Source organism: Hemitrygon akajei, chromosome 18 (assembly GCF_048418815.1).
Source record: "Hemitrygon akajei chromosome 18, sHemAka1.3, whole genome shotgun sequence".
Classification (NCBI taxonomy): domain Eukaryota; kingdom Metazoa; phylum Chordata; class Chondrichthyes; order Myliobatiformes; family Dasyatidae; genus Hemitrygon; species Hemitrygon akajei.
The window spans coordinates 15,046,681-15,066,177 of NC_133141.1; the positions used below are offsets into that span (position 1 = coordinate 15,046,681).

Genomic DNA, 19,497 nt, shown 5'->3' on the forward strand with positions numbered 1-19,497 from the left:
GTCACTGGTGAATAGTATCAACGTGGTTAGCACAGCATCTGACAAACATATCCTTGTAATCAGTGCAATGTAGGTAAAATGGGTGCTAACCTTCCCACAGATTTGAAGTATAATCTCCTAAAAACACCATGTTGTATGTTTCTGTATTAAGGATATTGAATTTGCTCTTTACATGGGATTAATTATGTGGACTGATTAGATTGACTCAAACAGGAAGTTTGGGGATTGTGCAGTTGACAGAACTGTTGGGAATAGAATATTTTCTGGGCTACCTGTTCACGTAATATTTTGTCTTGCTTGATGCACCAACACACTCCTCTGTTAAGAGTTGGAGAGGGACAAGTTGTTCAAGAGTTTTGCTCCTCAGTTTTCATACAATGATCCATATTGCAACTTGATGTTCATGGATGGTGAAATAAAATTTGGGTGTGCTGGATAGTTGATTCTTCATGTAAGCATTGATATTGCCACTTTGAAGTCTGTGGAACTGTATCCTTCTAATGGATGGCATCTTTGGGAAAGATGTAATGGTTTTGCCAAAGTGAATGAAGAGCTTGGAAAGTCTGCAATTAAAAAATGCAGAAAAACAGTAACATGATAATTTTCTGGGTTGACATTTTCTTGCATTAGTGCTCAAGAACATGAGTGAACTGTAAGACCGACCACCATTACTTAAAAACTAGTAAATAGCAATTCATTGGTGTATGTGCTTTTGAATATTTTTCAAATGGAAAAGGTCATGGCATTCTCTGCTAACTGTACTACTGGAGGTGAATGTGTGCACAGTCTTTACTGTTAAAGTTCTTTCAGGGGTGAAACCACCATGCTACTTTCTATGGTATGTTTCTATTGTGGAAGTCTTGAGGAAGTACAGGTAGTCACCGAGTTACAAACATCCGACTTACAAACAACTCGTACTTACGAACCGAGGAAGGAGAACGCCGTCTGCCATTTTAAGTCGGATTGCAACGCCGTCCACCATCTTAAGTTGTTGCCATTGACACTGTGTTGAGTGTATAACTTTGTATTTGGCTTAAATTTTTCTTAGCAAGATTCACCCTGAACCCCCCCCCCCCCTTCCGGTTGGCTGGTGGCGCAGTGAGATCAGTGCCACACTCGAGAACGGAGGTTCCTGAGTTCGATCCAGTGACTCCTGTACCATCCATGCCGGGTTGATGTCGAGCTCGCAACTCGACCTCGTTAAAAAAAAACACTGCCACCCCCAATTTAAATTCCCACGTGGAATATTGAGGAGGATCAAATACCCAAACCCAGCACAGCCCCCACTTGTCCCGTTTAACCTGTCTCAGTACGGTGGACTTTAGGACCCAGGGAGTTCAGTGTGGTGGTCCTTAGGAGCTGGCGGAGCTCGGGACCCGCCACCCACAGTATTTCTGTTCCGTTGGTGGGAAGTGATCACGATTGAAAATAAAGTAGAAATAATAAAGCGTTTGGAAAGAGGTGAAACGTCATCATTCATTGGAAAAGCGTTAGGCTACAGTCGGTCAATGATAGGAACGATTTTAAAGGATAAAGTTAGAATAATGGAGCATGTGAAAGGCCCTGCCCCAATGAAAGCTACAATTATTACTAAGCAGCGCAGTGGTTTAATTGCTGGAATACATATGTTTCTTAAGTGTTTAAAATGCATAGAAAGGTAAAATATATACTATATACTAAGACAAATGCTTGACTAACTGACACTAAATAATACTGGATGTACTTGTTCCGATTTGCGTACAAATCCGACTTAAAGACGGACTTAGGAACGGAACTCGTTCGTAACCTGGGGACTGCCTGTACACACTTTGTACTCTTGTAAGTCGGCCTTTCCCATTAAGAGAGCAACGGAAATTGTACCTCTATTTGGCAGACTTATATGTATTAATAACCCAAGCCTATTCCAGAAGCAGTTTTAATCATTTTGTTTTTGTCTGTTACATTTTGTAATTTGAAGTATTGAAGATTGTTTAATGTCATTTCCAATACACAAGTGTAAAGGAGAGAAAATAATTGTTATGAACTAAGGATACAATCTGTAATCTTTCTGCAACTTGTGCAAAAATAAGTGATTGCACATCAGACCCAACCTTTCCCATCATCTCTTATTGATCTTCTAAAGCAAATAGATTATGGTAAAACTAATAAGATACCTTGTCTCATTCTGGCATTTTTCATTTTCAGTAGCAGGATTGTATTTCTTCAAGAATTTAACTTGAGGGTAAATAGTTATGTATATAAGTGATCAGGTAACAGTTTTGTCTTGGTTTGTTTCAGTGTTGGCCAAACAATACACCAGCCTAATCCTGATGTAAACTCCTTGGAGCAAATAATTTAAAAGTTTTTTTTCTTAAGTAATTAAGTGTTGAAACTATGAAGCTTGGTTTTATGTTTCAATTGTGATAATTTGTATAAACATACTCAAAGTGTGAGTAACATGACATGGTTTGTCAAAAGTCAATGAAAGACTGCAACCTTTTTATCATTGTCAGGTATCACTCTAAATCCTGTCTGAATGCTTTACCAAAAGAAAGCACAAGGAAACATCACAAGCATTATGATCATGTAGTAGTGAACAAAAACAGTAGCTAGTAAAGCAGTAAGTTCTGTAGGCTTAAAGCTTTACCATTTCACTGTCCTTTTTAACCCTATGTTTTGTTGTAAATCTCGTGATTCAGAAAAGAGAATTCTAGCCGAGCTAAGATGATTGAGGTCTGATGCCAGCCAATACTGAACATAAGAACATCAGAAATAGGAGCAGGAGTGGGCCATCTGGCCCGTCGAGCCTCCTCTGTCACTCAAATGAGATCATGGCTGATCAGGCCATGGACTCATCTCCACATACCTGCCTTTTCCCCATAACCCTTAATTCCCCTACTATGCAATATATCCCCTATACTGACTGGATACTTTGAAAAGGGACTTTGGTTATTTATTCATTTTTAGTGACGTGTGTTGCTGACAAGGCCAGCAATTACTGCTCATCCTGAATTACCATTGTATAGGACATCCCAAAAAAAACAGCTACAATTCTGAAGAGAAGTTTAGATTTTGTATATCCAAGCCATGATGTGTGTGACTTGGAGGAGAACCTGCAAAAGGTGGTGTTCCTATGCTTTTCAGTTGCCTGGATGAGTGTAACACAAGAGATTCTGCAGATGCTGGAAATCTTGGGCACCACACACCAAATGTTGGAGGAACTCAGCAGGTACAGCAGCATCTATGGAGGGGAATAAACAGTCATTGTTTCCTGATGAAGGTCTTGGCCCAAAATGTCGACTGCTTATTCCCCTCTGTACATGCTGTGGACAAGCTATATATTTTGAAGGGTAAAAGGTGGGAGACTAGCTACTAAGGAACTGGAACAGTCTGCTAATAAGAAATGAATAGATTTTTGAAACAGACCTAGGTGAAAGTAGATTGCCTTGATGTTGTTCCAGATTCCAGTATCTACATACCTTCCAGAAAAAATCCTGCCAGAGGACTCAGAGTTGAACCACATCTGTAGTACAAAAGGAATTGTTAATGTTTTGGCTCAAAACTGTGCATCAATACTGGAGTTGGGATTTTGATTTATACAAATAAGGTGCAGAATTTACAAATAATCTTAATTCACCCCTTCACAGTGATCAGGAGTGGGATGAAATTAGAAAGGATATAGCAAGAGTCTTCTTAGTATTTATTTGATAGAAACATGGCAGGTCAGTTAGAATATGCTGAAAGCTCCAGACCTCAACAGGGATTTTAAAAAAGGCTGAATTCCAGAAATTAAGTGAGAATGACTACCTTCAATTGTAAGCTAGCCTTTGACTGAATGCAGTGTCAAGGACCCCTGGTAAAACTAAATTTAACGGATGTCAAGGGGAAATGCTCCAAAGGCTTGAGTAATACTTCAGTCAAAGAAAGATGGTTGTGGTTGTTGAATGTCAAGTCATTTTAATAGCTTTCAGTCTCGTGGCTGTAGAAGTTCTTTGGGGAAGTGGCTGTGATCCATCCATCTTCTGCTGCTTCATCACTAACTTTCCTTCCCTCCTGAGGTGAGAAGAGGGCAATTAGCTGACTTCTAAACAATAGAGCAATCGCCAACAGCACGTAGCAAATAACAGACAACATTCAACACATGGATGGTGCAGTGGTGCACAGTTTGTGCTGCTATCTCAACTCCAATGACCCTGACCCCTGGTGCTGTCTGGGTAGAGTTTTCATGTTCTTTCTGTGACTGCATCCCACAGCTATACTGGTAAGTTAATTACTTCTGTTAAGTGTAGGTGGGTGGCAGGAAAATAAAGGTGAAATCAGTTGGTATGTGAGTGAGAATAGGCTACAGGGCAATAAATGGGGAAATGTGTGTTATGGATTGACCATAAATTTGAGCTGAAAGTTCAAAATAAATTTATTATCAAAGTACATATTTCACCATATACAACACTGAGATTCATTTTTGAGGCATACTTAAAACATCCATAATAGAATAATAATCATAATAAATTAATGAAAGACCGCACCAACTTGGGCATTCAACCAGTGTGCAAAAGACAACAGACTGTGCAAATGCAAAAGAAAGAAATAATAAATAAAAATTTAAGAATATCTGTAATAATGACAAGTGATATTCATTCCACATATAGTTAAATACTTTATCAAAAATCCTGGGGGGGGTTCAAAGCTGATAAAGCAAGCTTTTCAGTGAAGTAAGGGGGAAAAGAATCAGCGAAATAATGGATATTCTGGATTGTTGAATGAGCTTCATTCTGCTTAAAAGAATTTGTGTAATAGATCTCTCAGTGACAAAATAAAAATATGAGAATATACATAGCTGAGGATAGCAAGATAAGGAAAAGATTACACCATTGTTTTCAGCCTTTAGAATTATGTGTAATTTAATTGAGCTACTTTTAGTTGATTTTAATTCTATGAAATGTTTCAAAATTCAATGTTTACATGAAATATGATTTTTTTTCTTTAGGTGTTCATAGGAGTTGTTTCCAGAATTTTGCAGAATTGGCTTCTAAAATATGTGAAGGCGAGATCCAGTAAATGCAATCCCATGTTCAGAATTTGCTCCTCAAGTTACACAGTTGGGCATTTTAAAGCTACAGATCGTTTGGTATTGTTTGATGCTGTGTGTCATTTCCTTGCCATCAGTCTAGGCACAGATAGTGAGAAGGCTGGCTCAGTTTCATTTCTTGGAAGAAGCATTTCCAGGAAGATCGGTTGCTAAAAGTATGAAAATACCTAGCAGTAGTGTGGCTGGTTTATTTTCTCCTTGAGGCTCAAGTTGTATTACAAAATGGAAGAGCACTATTCCTTTCAAGAATTAACCCTTCTGTTAACTTTGTCTGAGTAAATTTCTCCCCTCCCTATTCTTGCTGACAAATAATAATGAACAGATTTTTGAGTGAATTTTGTGCATTTGTGTTACTAATTATACAACTCTGTCTATGCAATAATTTACTTGAAGTGCAATGCCCTAAAACACTTCTGCAGGTCACTCTGACTTCTAACAATAGTTTTTTTATTTGTATTTAGAAGCTGCATTCTAGGACTTTGACATTCAGTAGGTGTGTTTGTGCTGTTAAGCAGCTTTCTATAGCTCTGCATCACACTTTAACATCTTGTTAATAGAAGCTGCCACAGATGTACAGAAAGGGATTTTGCAGCATAAGTGTAAGGAGGCATTTCGTGGATGTTGGATTCAGAATCCAAATTAAACAAAGCAGCTGTTCTATAATTTTTACATTATTTTTTAAAGCAGCAAGACTTCAGTAATGTATTTTTATGAACTCAACTTGTCCACCCCCCTCTTTTTGTTTCAAAAATTGGCAATTCATTTGAGCAAATATTTTGTGTAGATTGGCACTTCATTGTGGCCTACCATTTAAACCCTTGGCTTCAAACGGCTAATGTTAATACATATTCAGTTAAAGGGACCTTGCCTTTCACAGCGATGTAAAATTATAAAATAGAACGCGCCAGGAGGTATGGAACAAATAAATTTAACTGAATGTCTATGAATCAGATACGGTGTCCAGTAATAATTCTTATATGTGTCAAATATTTGAATTTCATTGTTCATTAATTAAAGGTTTAATTAGTATTTTAACAAATCTTTGTAAACTTATTAGGAGGTGGACATCTTGAATTCTGGACTTAAGCAATGATCGTTTATCCCTTTAAGTACCTGCAATACGAATTGTGAAGAGATGTCTTAACCTAGTTTGTGTTGACAAGTCATAAATTTAACAGAAATACAAAGACTGAGATTAATTTCAACCAATCATGTTAAATGTAAGAGGTGAAAATGTAATAACTACTGGCAAGCTAGAGTGTGTACTCTGGTGCTAAAATTTGGCAGCTGCCACTCTACTTGGCTTCTGTTATCATGCAGCTGTCTGGCTTCCCTTGCAATTGAAGGGAATCACTTGAGCTGCTGTAGTTTAACCAAATAAAGTTTAATGCATATAAATGACAAACGTAAAGTCATGTCAATAAATGTGTATGTTAACTACTTCTTTAGAATTATGCCCCTTTTTTGTCAAAAACACGTGGAACTCTTGCGATGAGAGGGTGCAGAATTGATTTTGCACTTACTGTAGTACTGAGTTTGAGTAATGCCATGCTTGGGTATGTTGAGCAGAAATTTGGAGCTTCAGACTTGGGATTGGGAAAAGTTCCAAGTGTTGGGATATTGTTAAACACCGCCCTGTGGCTACAGGACAAACAGTTTTAGTAATAGATAACAAATACTCACCAATAGCCCTTGGTGGTCAAACCATACGGATTATAAGGGGAAAGAGACTGAGATTATTTACAGAATAGATATTTTGGCCAAGTCATGAAATATAGAAAACAATTAGCGAAAGCCTAGCCAGAGTAATTTCTTCAAGATCTATCTTTGGAAACTTTGCCGGTAGGAAATAATGTTAATCATTGCTATTTTTTATCAGGGTGACTCCATTGTTCTCGGATAATATGGTTATGATGTGCTCTTAGACTACATAACTATTTGATATGCTTTGCCTTCTCCACTTCAAAAGTGGAGAGCTAATTTGGGACTTGGGTGAAAGTGCACAAGGTATTTTTCATTCTTCTGGTTGCAATTTAAACTTGCAGCCAGTATATTTGTTATGTAATAGCTATCATTTTCAGAAATTAAGAAGTCAGATGCTATTATTTTTGCTTCCAAGCCTATGATAATGAAAACTGAGTTGTCGTTCCCACATTAAAATTTTGAGTTGTTCAGATTGTCTCTTTAAAAAAGAATTTGAAAAGAAATTGTGAATTGGGGTGTTTCACTGACTAGTACATATTGATGAGCAAGACTTGTTTCTTGCAATCTCAGCCATGCCTTTGTAACCTCAATTTCCTATGTGTTAATTTGTGCCCACATTTTGTATCCCTTCCTGACATCGGTTGTGGAAAAGTTATTGGAAGGTATTCTAAGGGACCGGATATATAATTATTTGGATAGACATGGACTGATTAAGGATGATCAGTGTGGTTTCGTATACGGTAGGTAATTTTTCAAGTAAGTTACTGGGAAAGTGAATGAAGGCAAGGCAGTGATATTGTCTACATGGATTTTAGTAAGGCACTTGACAAGGTCCTATGTGGGAGGCTGGTCAAGAAGGTTCAGTCACTCAGCATTCAGGATGAGGTAGCAAACTGGATTAGACATTGGCTTTGTGGGAGAAGCCAGAGAGTGGTAGTGGAGGATTGCTTCTCTGAGAGGAGGCCTGTGACTAGTGGTCTGCTGCAGGGATCAGTGCTGGGTCCATTGTTATTTGTTATCTATATCAATGATTTGGATGATAATGTGGTTAACTGAGTCAGCAAATTGGTGGATGACACCAAGATTGGGTGTGTAGTGGACAGTGAGGAAGGCTATCATGGCTTGCAGAGGGATCTGCATCAGCTGGGAAAATGGGCTGAAAAATGGAGATTGGAATTTAATGCAGACATGTGCAAGGTTTTGCACTTCGGTAGGACCAACCAGGGTAAATCTTACAAAGTGAATGGTAGGGCACTGAGGAGTGTGGTAGAACAAAAGGATCTGGGAAAACAGGTACACAATTTGTTGAATGTGGTATCACTGGTAGATAGGGTTGTAAGGAAAGCTTTTAGCACATTGGCCTCCATAAATCGATGTATTGAGTATAGGAGATGGGATGTTATGTTGAAATTGTATTAAATGTTGGTGAGGCCTAATTTGGAGTATTGTGTGCAGTTTTGGTCACCTACCTACAGGAAAGATGTAAACAAGGTTGAAAGAGTGCAGAGAAAATTTACAAGGATGTTGCTGGGTCTGGAGGACCTGAGTTATAGGGAAAGATTGAATAGATTAGGACTGTATTCTTTAGAACATAGAAGGTTGAGAGGAGATTTGATAGAGGTATACAAAATTATGAGGGGTATAGATAAGGTAAATGCAAGCAGGCTTTTTCCACTGAGGTTGGATGGGACTACAACCAGAGATCATGGACTAAGGGTGAAAGGTGAAAAGTTTAAGGGGAAAATGAGAGGAAACGTCTTCACTCAGAGGGTTGTGAGAGTGTGGGATGAGCTGCCAGCACAAGTGATGCATGTGAGCTCGATTTCAATGTTTAAGAGAAGTCTGGATAGATATATGGATAGTAGGACTATGGAGGGCTCTGGTTGATGGGATGAGGGAGTTTAAATCGTTTCGGCATGGACTAGATAGCCAAAGGGCCTGTTTCTGTGCTGTACTTCTCTGACTCTGTGACATAAAACTTATCCTTTCTACTTCCCTTTTTGCTTTTGGATTATCTACAAGTGTTTTCTCCTTTCCTTTCTCATTCCCAGACATGCCAACTTTCCCTTGAAGACATTCATGCACAGTCTGCTATGAGGGAGTTAATATCACTTAATCTCATTCACCAGTTTCATGTCCCATTCATTGACCACACTCACAAGTCCAACACCTTTGTCAATCTGTTGACAACCTTCTCAGCACTGTAAAAGGTTTGATGATTTGGCTGCAGGCCCTTGACATCCTGGCATGATGGCATTGATTTTCGTAGGAACTTTGCAAATGGGTAGTGGAATTTAACCTTCCTACCTTGTATGTATTATACTATCTGACCTGACCAAACTGCTGTGCTATGTTCCTTTTTTTCTCTCTCACCTATACACTTTCAAGTTTCTCTGGTGATTCTTATTTGAATACTTCATATTTTCTATGCTTTGCTTCTTTAAAATTCTCTGTGAGATCCACCCTCAGCTTTCAGTTTGAGATCATCTTTGATGACTTTAGCCTTTGTCTCCACTTGCTATCCCTTCTTTGAGTTCACTGAAGCTCTGTCCTTTCTAAATCTTTGCCTCCTCCCTTTTCCCTTCTCTGTCTCCTCCCCAACTCCATTTATGCTTTTCAGTCCATATTATCAATTGTATTCTCCAATCATTATTTTGATTGCAAAAGACTAGTTTTCAACTATCACCTTGTATCTTTCCCTCCTTGCATCTTCCTACCTGATTTTCATTTTTGTTCATTCCTTCCTCCTCCTCACCATTGCCACGTTATCCAGTTTTTTAGCCTGGCTTCCTCCTTTGCCTCCAACAAGCTTCTATTTTCTGAGCATTGAAACTCCATATCCCACTAAATGATGTCCATGCATATTTCCTCCTTGAAACTCTATTGTAGTTCACAAAGTAAGTAGTCTTATAGAGACATCGTTTTCCCTTTCAAGTTGGTTGCTATCATTCTACCCTCTTCAAAATAAGACACCCTGAAGTGTTTCTGATCAGTTTCTCCTGTTTTTAATCTGTTTCCTTCATAGCTTTTGGGTTGCTTGATTTTACTCTACTTTCTAATTACAGGTGCATTATTCTGATAAAACAGCTGCCAAACTGACTGAAATGGTCCTTATCAAAGTCACATATATAACTGAGCATACCATTTAACTATTCCAACCATCTTCCACATGCTGGACTACACCATCCTTCAGTGTCTCAAATGTTTTCTGCTCAATTGGACCATTCATGGTTCTATTTATTTTTATTTTAGTGATACAGTGCTGAGTAGGCCCTTTTGGCACTTTGAGCCATGCCACCCCAGATAAACCTGATTAACTTTAACCTAATCATGGGACAATTTACAATAGCCCACTAATCTACCGGGTACATCATTGGTCTCTGGGAGAAAGCCAATGCATTCCATTGGAACGACATACAAAGACACTTTACAGAACGGCACTGGCATTGCACTCTGAATTCTGGAATGCTCTGAGCTGTAATAGCATTGAGCTAACTGCTAGGCTACAGTGGCGCCCTATTCTATTCTAACTTATCCATTTATTTGCACCATGTCTCCCATTAATTTCTAAGGGTCTATATTTGGTTGCTACCTGCTCCGCATCCTTGTGATGCCCTATGATCCACATGAGGGTGGCTTCTATGTTTGCCCTGTTAATACCCAACTCCACCTTTTCACTTAACCGGTTCTATACTGTTGGGTTGTTGTATTTTTTTTTTATAAACCTCCATGAAACCTACCACATTATAGTTCTCCTGATCTCTTTTTGACTACATCTGAAGTAATTTTGCACTTTTTATAATAGGCATTTAACATAGAAAAATGCATGTTGATATTTCTTAGAACTTTCAATGTGAGGCAGTTTTTTTCCTCTATTGCAGAGGTGTCGAACTCAATTGCACATGGGGCCAAAACTCAAAGCACACTTTAGGTCGCGGGCCGAACAGGATAAACATTTATTGAACACACTAAAACTAAACATTTTTTGAACATAAATATGAATAAAAACAGACAGGAATATTATTCCAAAAAAATAAACTAAAACTTTAAATAACTTAAATATTTTGCTCTCCATAAAAATATCTCCTGTCAGTATTATACAAGTTAGAAATATGAGCATGCTGCAAAAAAACTCTGAAAATATAAATAAAATTTGTGCTTTTCAGCAAAAGTTAAAACAACAACAAATCAAAACACTCAGTTTTCTTTGCTCTTATGCCTTTTTGTCAGAGCTGGATGCTTGACATCTTTTCTTGGCAATAAGTTCGTTTAGGTTTGGTGTAAGGTTCTGTGTTGTGGAGATATTCAGGATGGACTGCAGGTGTTCATCAGTGAGACGACTCCTGTGTGATGTTTTGTTAATTTTCATCACCGAGAAAAGCTTCTCACACAGATATGTGCTACCAAACATGCACAAGGTTTGAGCCGCATGTAGACGGAGCTTAGGCGTTGCTTCAGGAATGGAGCAAATAAACTGTACTGGCCCTGCAGTGTCGTACTTTGCCTTTAGTGTCCTATTACACTGCAGCTCTATCAGCTCCATCTGAATCTGTACAGGTGCAGTTTCCACGTCGACGGCAAATGGGTTGCGAAGCAGCTCGAAATTAATTTTTTGTGCTTCAAAGTCACCAAAGTGCCGTGTGAACTCAGTGCGAAGTGCGCTCAGTTTATCAGCAAAGTGCGCATTTGGGAATATCATTGCGCCGACCTGGTTCAACATTACTTGGCAACAGGGAAAATGAGGCAAGTTGCACTGGTGCATTTGTGTCTCCCATAAGAGCAGCTTCACTTGAAATGCCTTCACTGCATCATACATGTCAGTGATCATGCGGTCACGTCCCTGGAGCTGAAGGTTTAAGACGCTGAAATGTGTTGTTATGTCAGCCACATTAGCTCCACAAATAAGACACACGGGTTTACTGGCAATGTCAGTAAACATATACTCATCGGTTTTGAAAGACTCTTTTTTTTCAGAATCAACTTTTCTCTTCGCCTTTGTTAGGGGTTAGCTTTGACTTCAGAATAGCGTTGTATACAGCAACAGACGCTTGACGCGGGAATGTTCCCGGGTAGCCTATCGGCAGCTGTTGCGCTGCATTATGGGATCTGTAGTTAGTGTGTTATCAGCGCTTCATATCGCCGGGCCATTAATAATTAAAATAATAGATCTATCTAAAATGATCTCGCGGGCCGGATATAATTGTACGCCGGGCCGGATATGGCCCGCGGGCCTTGTGTTTGACACCTATGCTCTATTGTTTTCCAGGGAGATGGGAGCAGAAAAGATTTAGAAGAATTTTTTAAGGGGCAGTGAGTATGGTGCTGATTTGAGTGATTTGCACAGTAGTGGAAAGTGTAGAACTTGTAGAAGAATGAAGACGAACTATGTGTCTTAAACTAGTTGAATGTTGTGGTGACAACGTGAATGACTTTTACTGGTGGGTTGACTGTGCCATGGGGGAAGATGGGCAATAATATTATGGCAGTTGAAGCAGATTGTGATGGTGAGGATATAGAGACACTCCAATGAATGGATCAAGGTAGGGGAGATGTGACATTGGGTTTGTCTGGACCACATTTCGAAGTTGGTTGACCCAATATCCATAAGTGATGTCGGCACATGATGCTGAATAGCCAAGGAGGTGTTCAAACTTGAGAGCTGGTGCTTCTGTAAAGATAGAAAGGGTAGCCAGTGATGGTGTTGTTCTAGCTCTGATTAGAAATTAAGTGTGGTCATACAAATTCATTTCAACAGTACTGGACAATGAAGAAATGCTAGAAGAGGATGGCTTGGTCAACTGGCGACATAATGATAAATAAAGAATAATGTAACAAAACAGAACAGTTTTTCTGTTCTCTCCTTAAAATTAATATTTTATTGACTGAATTTGAGAGCTGAAATTCTGTTAATTTTAACAAGCCAAGTAACATAATGGCGAAATTTCAGTAACTCGTCTTTACTCTGCTTTCAGTAAAACATTTTCTTGCATGTTTGAGATTTTGGTTATAAACTGACACACAACCAACAAAGCAAAATTTGAACAGTATCAATTTATCAATGTGGAGTATTGTGTTAAAGAATTTTGTTTTAGCAAATGTTGAATTTGTCGCAGTATTTGTTTTATAAGTAACAGCTGTTGCTTTATAGATTATTAGTTTGACCAAGGGTTGAAGGACCTTTTATTTGTCGTCGTCATCAAGCCTTACTTGTATTTGTTCTTTGCTTATTCCAGATTCTCTGTGCCATTTTGTTGGTTTTAAAATTAATTTGACCTTTTTCAATTAAATTCAAAGTGGTCTGTATCAAGATAAAAGCTGCTGGATAACTGGATAAGCTTGGCAGATTGTGTGAACTGCTAGTCTCTCTCCAGCTGGTAGTTCATTTAATTAATATATTAGAAAAAGATCTTCAGTGTGAGAATTAACTAAGCTGTTTCCTTTCTTTAAAAATGAATGTTATGCTTCTTAAAAGAAAAAGGATTGTTCTTTTTTTTCAATGCAAATTGAACACCTCGATTCATTGTCGTTGCTGTTTTGGAAGTTGAAATGAAGAAAATGCTGAACTTCTTGGGGGGTGCAGAGTGCAAGCAGATCATATACGATGTGCATTTTCCCCCTGTGTGATGTTAGAGGACACGTAGTTTTATAAATGAGCTTTATTTTTTATTTTTAAGATTGGAATTTTGGTTTTCTAACTGGACAAGTGCAAAAGATTGCCAAGTAAATAGATTCAAATCCTAATGAACATTGGGAAAAGCATGATTAATAATACAACGTGGAAGATCAATAATTCTATGTGGAACTATGCCGACTGACTAATGTGCAAGATTTCTTTCTGCCTCTATCCAGTAAATCTCTGACACTGCAGTAGAATCTAATTACAAATAAAAACCTTTCTTAGATGCATCTATTAATGAGTGAAAGATTAGCCATCTTGTGTGCTGCAGTGAAATTGGACAATGCATTTAAAATATAGCAAGTGAACTGAGTATCAAGATCCTTAATTATGTGTTGAGTATTCTGTATCCGAGTCTTGGCCATGTATCAGACATAAATGTTGGTACTGTCTAAGAAGTTACTGAAGTGTTTGGTGTGTGGATCAACTATTGTCCAGAATTATCGTACTCTTGCAGTGATGGTATTGACCCTAAAAATCTAGAATGGCTGTTTCAGTTTGAAACTGTGTATCACAAAGGTACTGTGTTTTTAGCAGTCTAGTTTTTGGATATGCAGTTGAGTCCTCAGACCAAGTCTTGATTTGAGCCTTTTTATATTTTTGGAAATGTAAATTCCCAGTGTAAATCCACAGTATACTATTTCTTACATCCATGTTACATACTGAATTTAATTTTTTCAGGTTTTTTTCCATGTGTAAATGTGTTTTGAAAAATTAATGGCAATCCTAATAATCCTTGGAAATTACAGTCCTTCTGTTTATATTAAAAAAATCTTTTATTATCATACAGGAAACGGTGACTCTTCAATGGACAAAGAATTCCCTGGGGCAATGGTGGGTCCAACAGTGAGCACACCTAACAGTCAGCACTCTTCACCCAGCCGTTCTTTGAGTGGTATGTCTACTTTTTTTAAAACTATTCATTGGTTTCACACAATGAGCACTTTTAAGGCTGTTGTTATATAGTCAATTATGAATCTCTAGAAGCCAGAATTGATTTTCTGAGGATGAACAGAGAAACGGTTTTAGTTTATTTCTAACATTTAATATAGATGACACTTTTTTGGTGTATTGATTTCACAGTTAACACACAAGCTTCACAAGTGTTTAAAAAAATTCTGTAATGAAATGAGTAGGGCCATCAGAATCTAGGATCTTTGTTTCCATAAGTGAAAGTTTAACTTGTGTTTATCTGACATTAGATAAATGTGGGCAAGTCATTTGATTGTGAGATTGATTGTCTGAACTAAAAGAGCAGACTAGAATTTGTTGGAGCAGAGAATACTAAAGTCTGCCTTGTAAGTTGGATATTCATCTCCCCTTCTGTCAACTGAAAAGATTTGTGCAGGTTGACATCTGAGAAGTTTAGGATCTTGGGATCTAAAGATCATAAGACCATAGACCATAAGACGTGGGAGCAGAATTAGGCCATTTGGCCTGTTGAGTCTGTTCCACCATTCAATCATAGCTGATCCTTTTTCTATCTCCCCCCCCCCCCCCCCAAACTCCTTGTCCTTCTCCCTTTGATGCTGTGGCTGATCAAGAACCTATCAGTCTCCACCGTAATGTTGGGCTTGAAATTCTGCCCTGTGTTCGTTTAGGAAGAGAGACAACCAACACCGGAATATTACAAAACTTAGGTTTATTGCAGAATTCGTAACTGGTACAGCGAATCGACGGAATCGCTGGAGAAGGCGCGTTCCGACCTCCCCTTACAATCTGCTCTTATTTATATCCCTTTTCCCCCCAGCACAACCCCCCGCTACATATTAGGTAATATCGGGCACTTGTGTCCATCTTATTGGCCCGCAGCCATATGCTCACGAGTTACCTGTTTCTTTTGTTTACTGAATCGCGTGACACTGTTAGTTTCGGTGTAGCGGGGTCCCCAGTTTCGCTCCCCCCACCCTCTCATTACGTGAGCCACTCCTGACCTGTAATGGCAGTCTCGAATTAACCCTAACATTAACCCTAACAGTAAGTACACCCAACAACCTGGTCTCCACAGCTGCCTGTGGTAACAAATTCCACAAATTCACCACTCTCTGGCTAAAGAAATTTCTCCACATCTTTGTCTTAAATGGACACCCCTCTAACCAGGGGCTGTGCCCAGTTGTCTGAGACCCCCCCCCCCCCCCACACACACACACCAGGGGAAACATCCTTTCCACACCTGCTCTGTTTAGGCCTTTCAACATTCAAAAGGTTTCAATGAGATTCCCACCCCCCCCCCCACCCGTCCTTCTAAATTCCAATGAGTACAGATCCAGGCCCTTCAAATGTTCTTCATATGATAACCCTTTCATTCCTGGAATCGTCCTTGGGAACCTCTTAACCCTCTCTAATGCCAGCACACCTTTTCTTGGATCAGGAGTCCAAAACTGTTCGCAATTCTCAAGGTGAGGCCTCACCAGTGCCTTTCAAGCCTCAGCAGCACATCCCTGCTATTGTCTTCTACACCATTTGAAATTAATTGTAACACTGCATTTGCCTTCCTTGCCATCTGCAATTGGCTGCAATTTTGTCCTATCATATAATGTTATGAGCAAAGAATGAAATTTTCACATTTTATGCAAAAAAGAAATAATTTAGTTTCAGAAGCAAAAAAATTGCATATTCAAAGCATCTGGGAACAATTTGCTACCTAACAGTGAGATTTCAGAATTTGTTCTTCTTGGGATCCTGGTGGCCTTAAATGCAAATCCTGACTTTTTCTTGTGTGTTTTAGTCCACATTCACTGATTTTGTTTCAACCTGAGTGAGTTTAATTTTCATAAAGTAAAACAGTTGAGTGTCAGTAATCATTCAGTAATTTTATGTGTCAAATTTGAGTTTATTGTCATATGCACATGTACATGAATGCCAGGCACAATGAAATATTTACTTGCAGCAGCATCATGGGCACAAAGTATTGTATAAGTAGCATTCACAAGGAAACATAGTGTATATTAAGCATTTACACAATTTTTACAAGAAAGAACCCAGTTAGACCAGAAACAAAACAGTCCATTATAGTGCAAAGTGGTCACAGTGTTGCAACTGAGGTTGTGGTTAAGCTTGTGCTGTTGGTTCAAGAACCAAATAGTTGAATGTGTGGTGGCGAACTGCTGTGAGTTGCTGGAAGTGCCATTAACAAGCACTTTATGAAAGTGCAGTTTAATTGAAACATTACAATCTATTCCTTTTAAGGTATGGGATAACATACTTGTATGCCATTTATTCCAAGTCTTTTGAAATCAAGCAAACAACTTTGTGTTGTTTGCATTTTAGAATGTGATAGCAAGCAAATTGTGTATGTAACATGGTGATTATTGTATGACTGATTAGTCAGTAAATAGGCACATATTGTAATAATTATTCAGATTAATTTATTTGTTATATGTACATTGAAGCATACAATAAATTATATCATTTGTGCTAACAACCAACACAGCCTAAAGGATGTGCTGGGGGCAGTCCATTCCAGCACCAACATAGCAAGTCCACAATGTTCATATATTTAATTATTCACTTTTACTTTCATGTTCCCCATTTCCCAATCTTTCCAATGAATTCTGAGTATTAGAATTGCTTTTCTGGTGATGTAAACTTGCATGAGTATTTGTGGCACTTGAAGTTTGATCTGTAATCATGGTTTTGACCTGTTTGGCCTTGCAACTCAATTAGAGAGTTTGGCAGTGTGGAGACAAGCCCTACTATACAATCCCTCCATACTAATCAAGTGGCTTCCTGAGCTAGTCCCATTTGCCTGCATTTGGCCCATATCCTCTGAACTCTTTCTATCCATGTACCTGTCCAAATGTCGTCTAAGCATTGTACTTGCCTCTGCCAATTTCTCCAGCAACTCATTCCATAGGCCACGACCCTCTGAGTAAAAAAAAAAAATCTGTCCCTCAGGTCACCTTTAAATTGTTCCCTTCTCACCTTAAACCTATGCCCACTAGTTTTGGATTACCCTACCCTGGGGTGGGGGGTGGGGAACTAGCAATCCATCTTATCTGTGCCCCTCATGATCTTAGAAATCTTTGCAAGGTCACTCCTCAGACTTCTTCGCTCCAGGGAAATCACTCCCAGTCTATCCAGTCCCTCCTTATAACTGGTGTCCCAGCAACATCCTTGTGAATCTTTTCTGTATTCTCTCTAGCTTCCTATAGTATAGCAATCAGGTCTCATTAACATCTTTTACAGTTGTGATATGATGTCCCAACTTTTGTACTGCTGCCCATCTGATGAAGGCAAGCATGCTATTTGCTTTCTACACCAGCTTGTCTATCTGTGTTGCCACTTACAGGGAACTATTTTATTGTACCCCTAGGTCACCCTGTTACACAACAATCCCCAAGGCCTTTTTAGTCACTGTGCATGCCCTACCCTTGGTTTAACTTCTCTAAGTGCATCATTTTGCCCTTGTCCAGGTTAAATTCCATCTGTCATTCCATGGCCCACTTTCAATAGACAATAGGTGCAGAAGTAGACCATTCTGCCCTTCGAGCCTGCACCGCCATTTTGAGATCATGGCTGATCATCTACTATCAATACCCGGTTCCTGCCTTGTCCCCATATCCCTTGATTCCCCTATCCATAAGATACCTATCTAGCTCCTTTTTGAAAGCATCCAGAGAATTAGCCTCCACTACCTTCTGAGGCAGTGCATTCCAGACCCCCACAACTCTCTGGGAGAAGAAGTTTTTCCTTAACTCTGTCCTAAATGACCTACCCCTTATTCTCAAACCATGCCCTCTGGTACTGGACTCTCCCAGCATCTGGAACATATTTCCTGCCTCTATCTTGTCCAATCCATTAATAATCTTGTATGTTGCAATCAGATCCCCTCTCAATCTCCTTAATTCCAGCGTGTACAAGCCCAGTCTCTCTAACCACTCTGCGTAAGACAGTCCGGACATCCCAGGAATTAACCTTGTGAATCTACGCTGCACTTCCTCTACAGCCAGGATGCCCTTCCTTAACCCTGGAGACCAAAACTGTACACAATACTCCAGGTGTGGTCTCACCAGGGCCCTGTACAAATGCTAGAGGATTTCCTTGCTCTTGTACTCAATTCCCTTTGTAATAAAGGCCAACATTCCATTAGCCTTCTTCACTGCCTGCTGCACTTGCTCATTCACCTTCAGTGACTGATGAACAAGGACTCCTAGATCCCTTTGTATTTCTCCCTTACCTAACTCTACACCATCCAGATAATAATCTGCCTTCCTGTTCTTACTCCCAAAGTGGATAACCTCACACTTATTCACATTAAACGTCATCTGCCAAGTATCTGCCCACTCACCCAGCCTATCCAAGTCACCCTGAATTCTCCTAACATCCTCATCACATGTCACACTGCCACCCAGCTTAGTATCATCAGCAAACTTGCTGATGTTATTCTCAATGCCTTCATCTAAATCGTTGACGTAAATCGTAAACAGCTGTGGTCCCAATACCGAGCCCTGTGGCACCCCACTAGTCACCACCTGCCATTCCGAGAAACACCCATTCACCGCTACCCTTTGCTTTCTATCTGCCAACCAGTTTTCTATCCATGTCAATGTCTTCCCCCCCAATGCCATGAGCTTTGATTTTACCCACCAATCTCCTATGTGGGACCTTATCAAATGCCTTCTGAAAATCGAGGTATACTACATCCACTGGATCTCCCCCGTCTAACTTCCTGGTTACATCCTCAAAAAACTCCAATAGATTAGTCAAGCATGATTTGCCCTTGGTAAATCCATGCTGGCTCGGCCCAATCCTATCACTGCTATCTAGATATGCCACTATTTCATCTTTAATAATGGACTCCAGCATCTTCCCCACTACTGATGTTAGGCTGACAGGACGATAGTTCTCTGTTTTCTCCCTCCCTCCTTTCTTAAAAAGTGGGATAACATTAGCCATTCTCCAATCCTCAGGAACTGATCCTGAATCTAAGGAACGTTAGAAAATGATTACCAATGCATTCGCAATTTCCAGGGCCACCTCCTTTAGTACCCTAGGATGCAGACCATCTGGACCTGGGGATTTGTCAGCCTTCAGTCCCATCAGTCTA

At 39.4% G+C, this 19,497-nt stretch overlaps 1 protein-coding gene across 6 annotated transcripts in view; it reads left to right on the top strand.

The window, feature by feature from the left end:
• The window catches only part of ikzf4 (IKAROS family zinc finger 4), a 179,050-nt gene that overhangs the window by 70,690 nt on the left and 88,863 nt on the right, over nucleotides 1-19,497 (top strand). For all 6 annotated transcript variants that reach the window (XM_073070937.1, XM_073070934.1, XM_073070935.1 and 3 more), the window contains one exon: nucleotides 14,239-14,343. In XM_073070937.1, coding sequence (XP_072927038.1) covers nucleotides 14,239-14,343 — 105 coding nt within the window. The remainder of the gene's footprint in view (nucleotides 1-14,238; nucleotides 14,344-19,497) is intronic.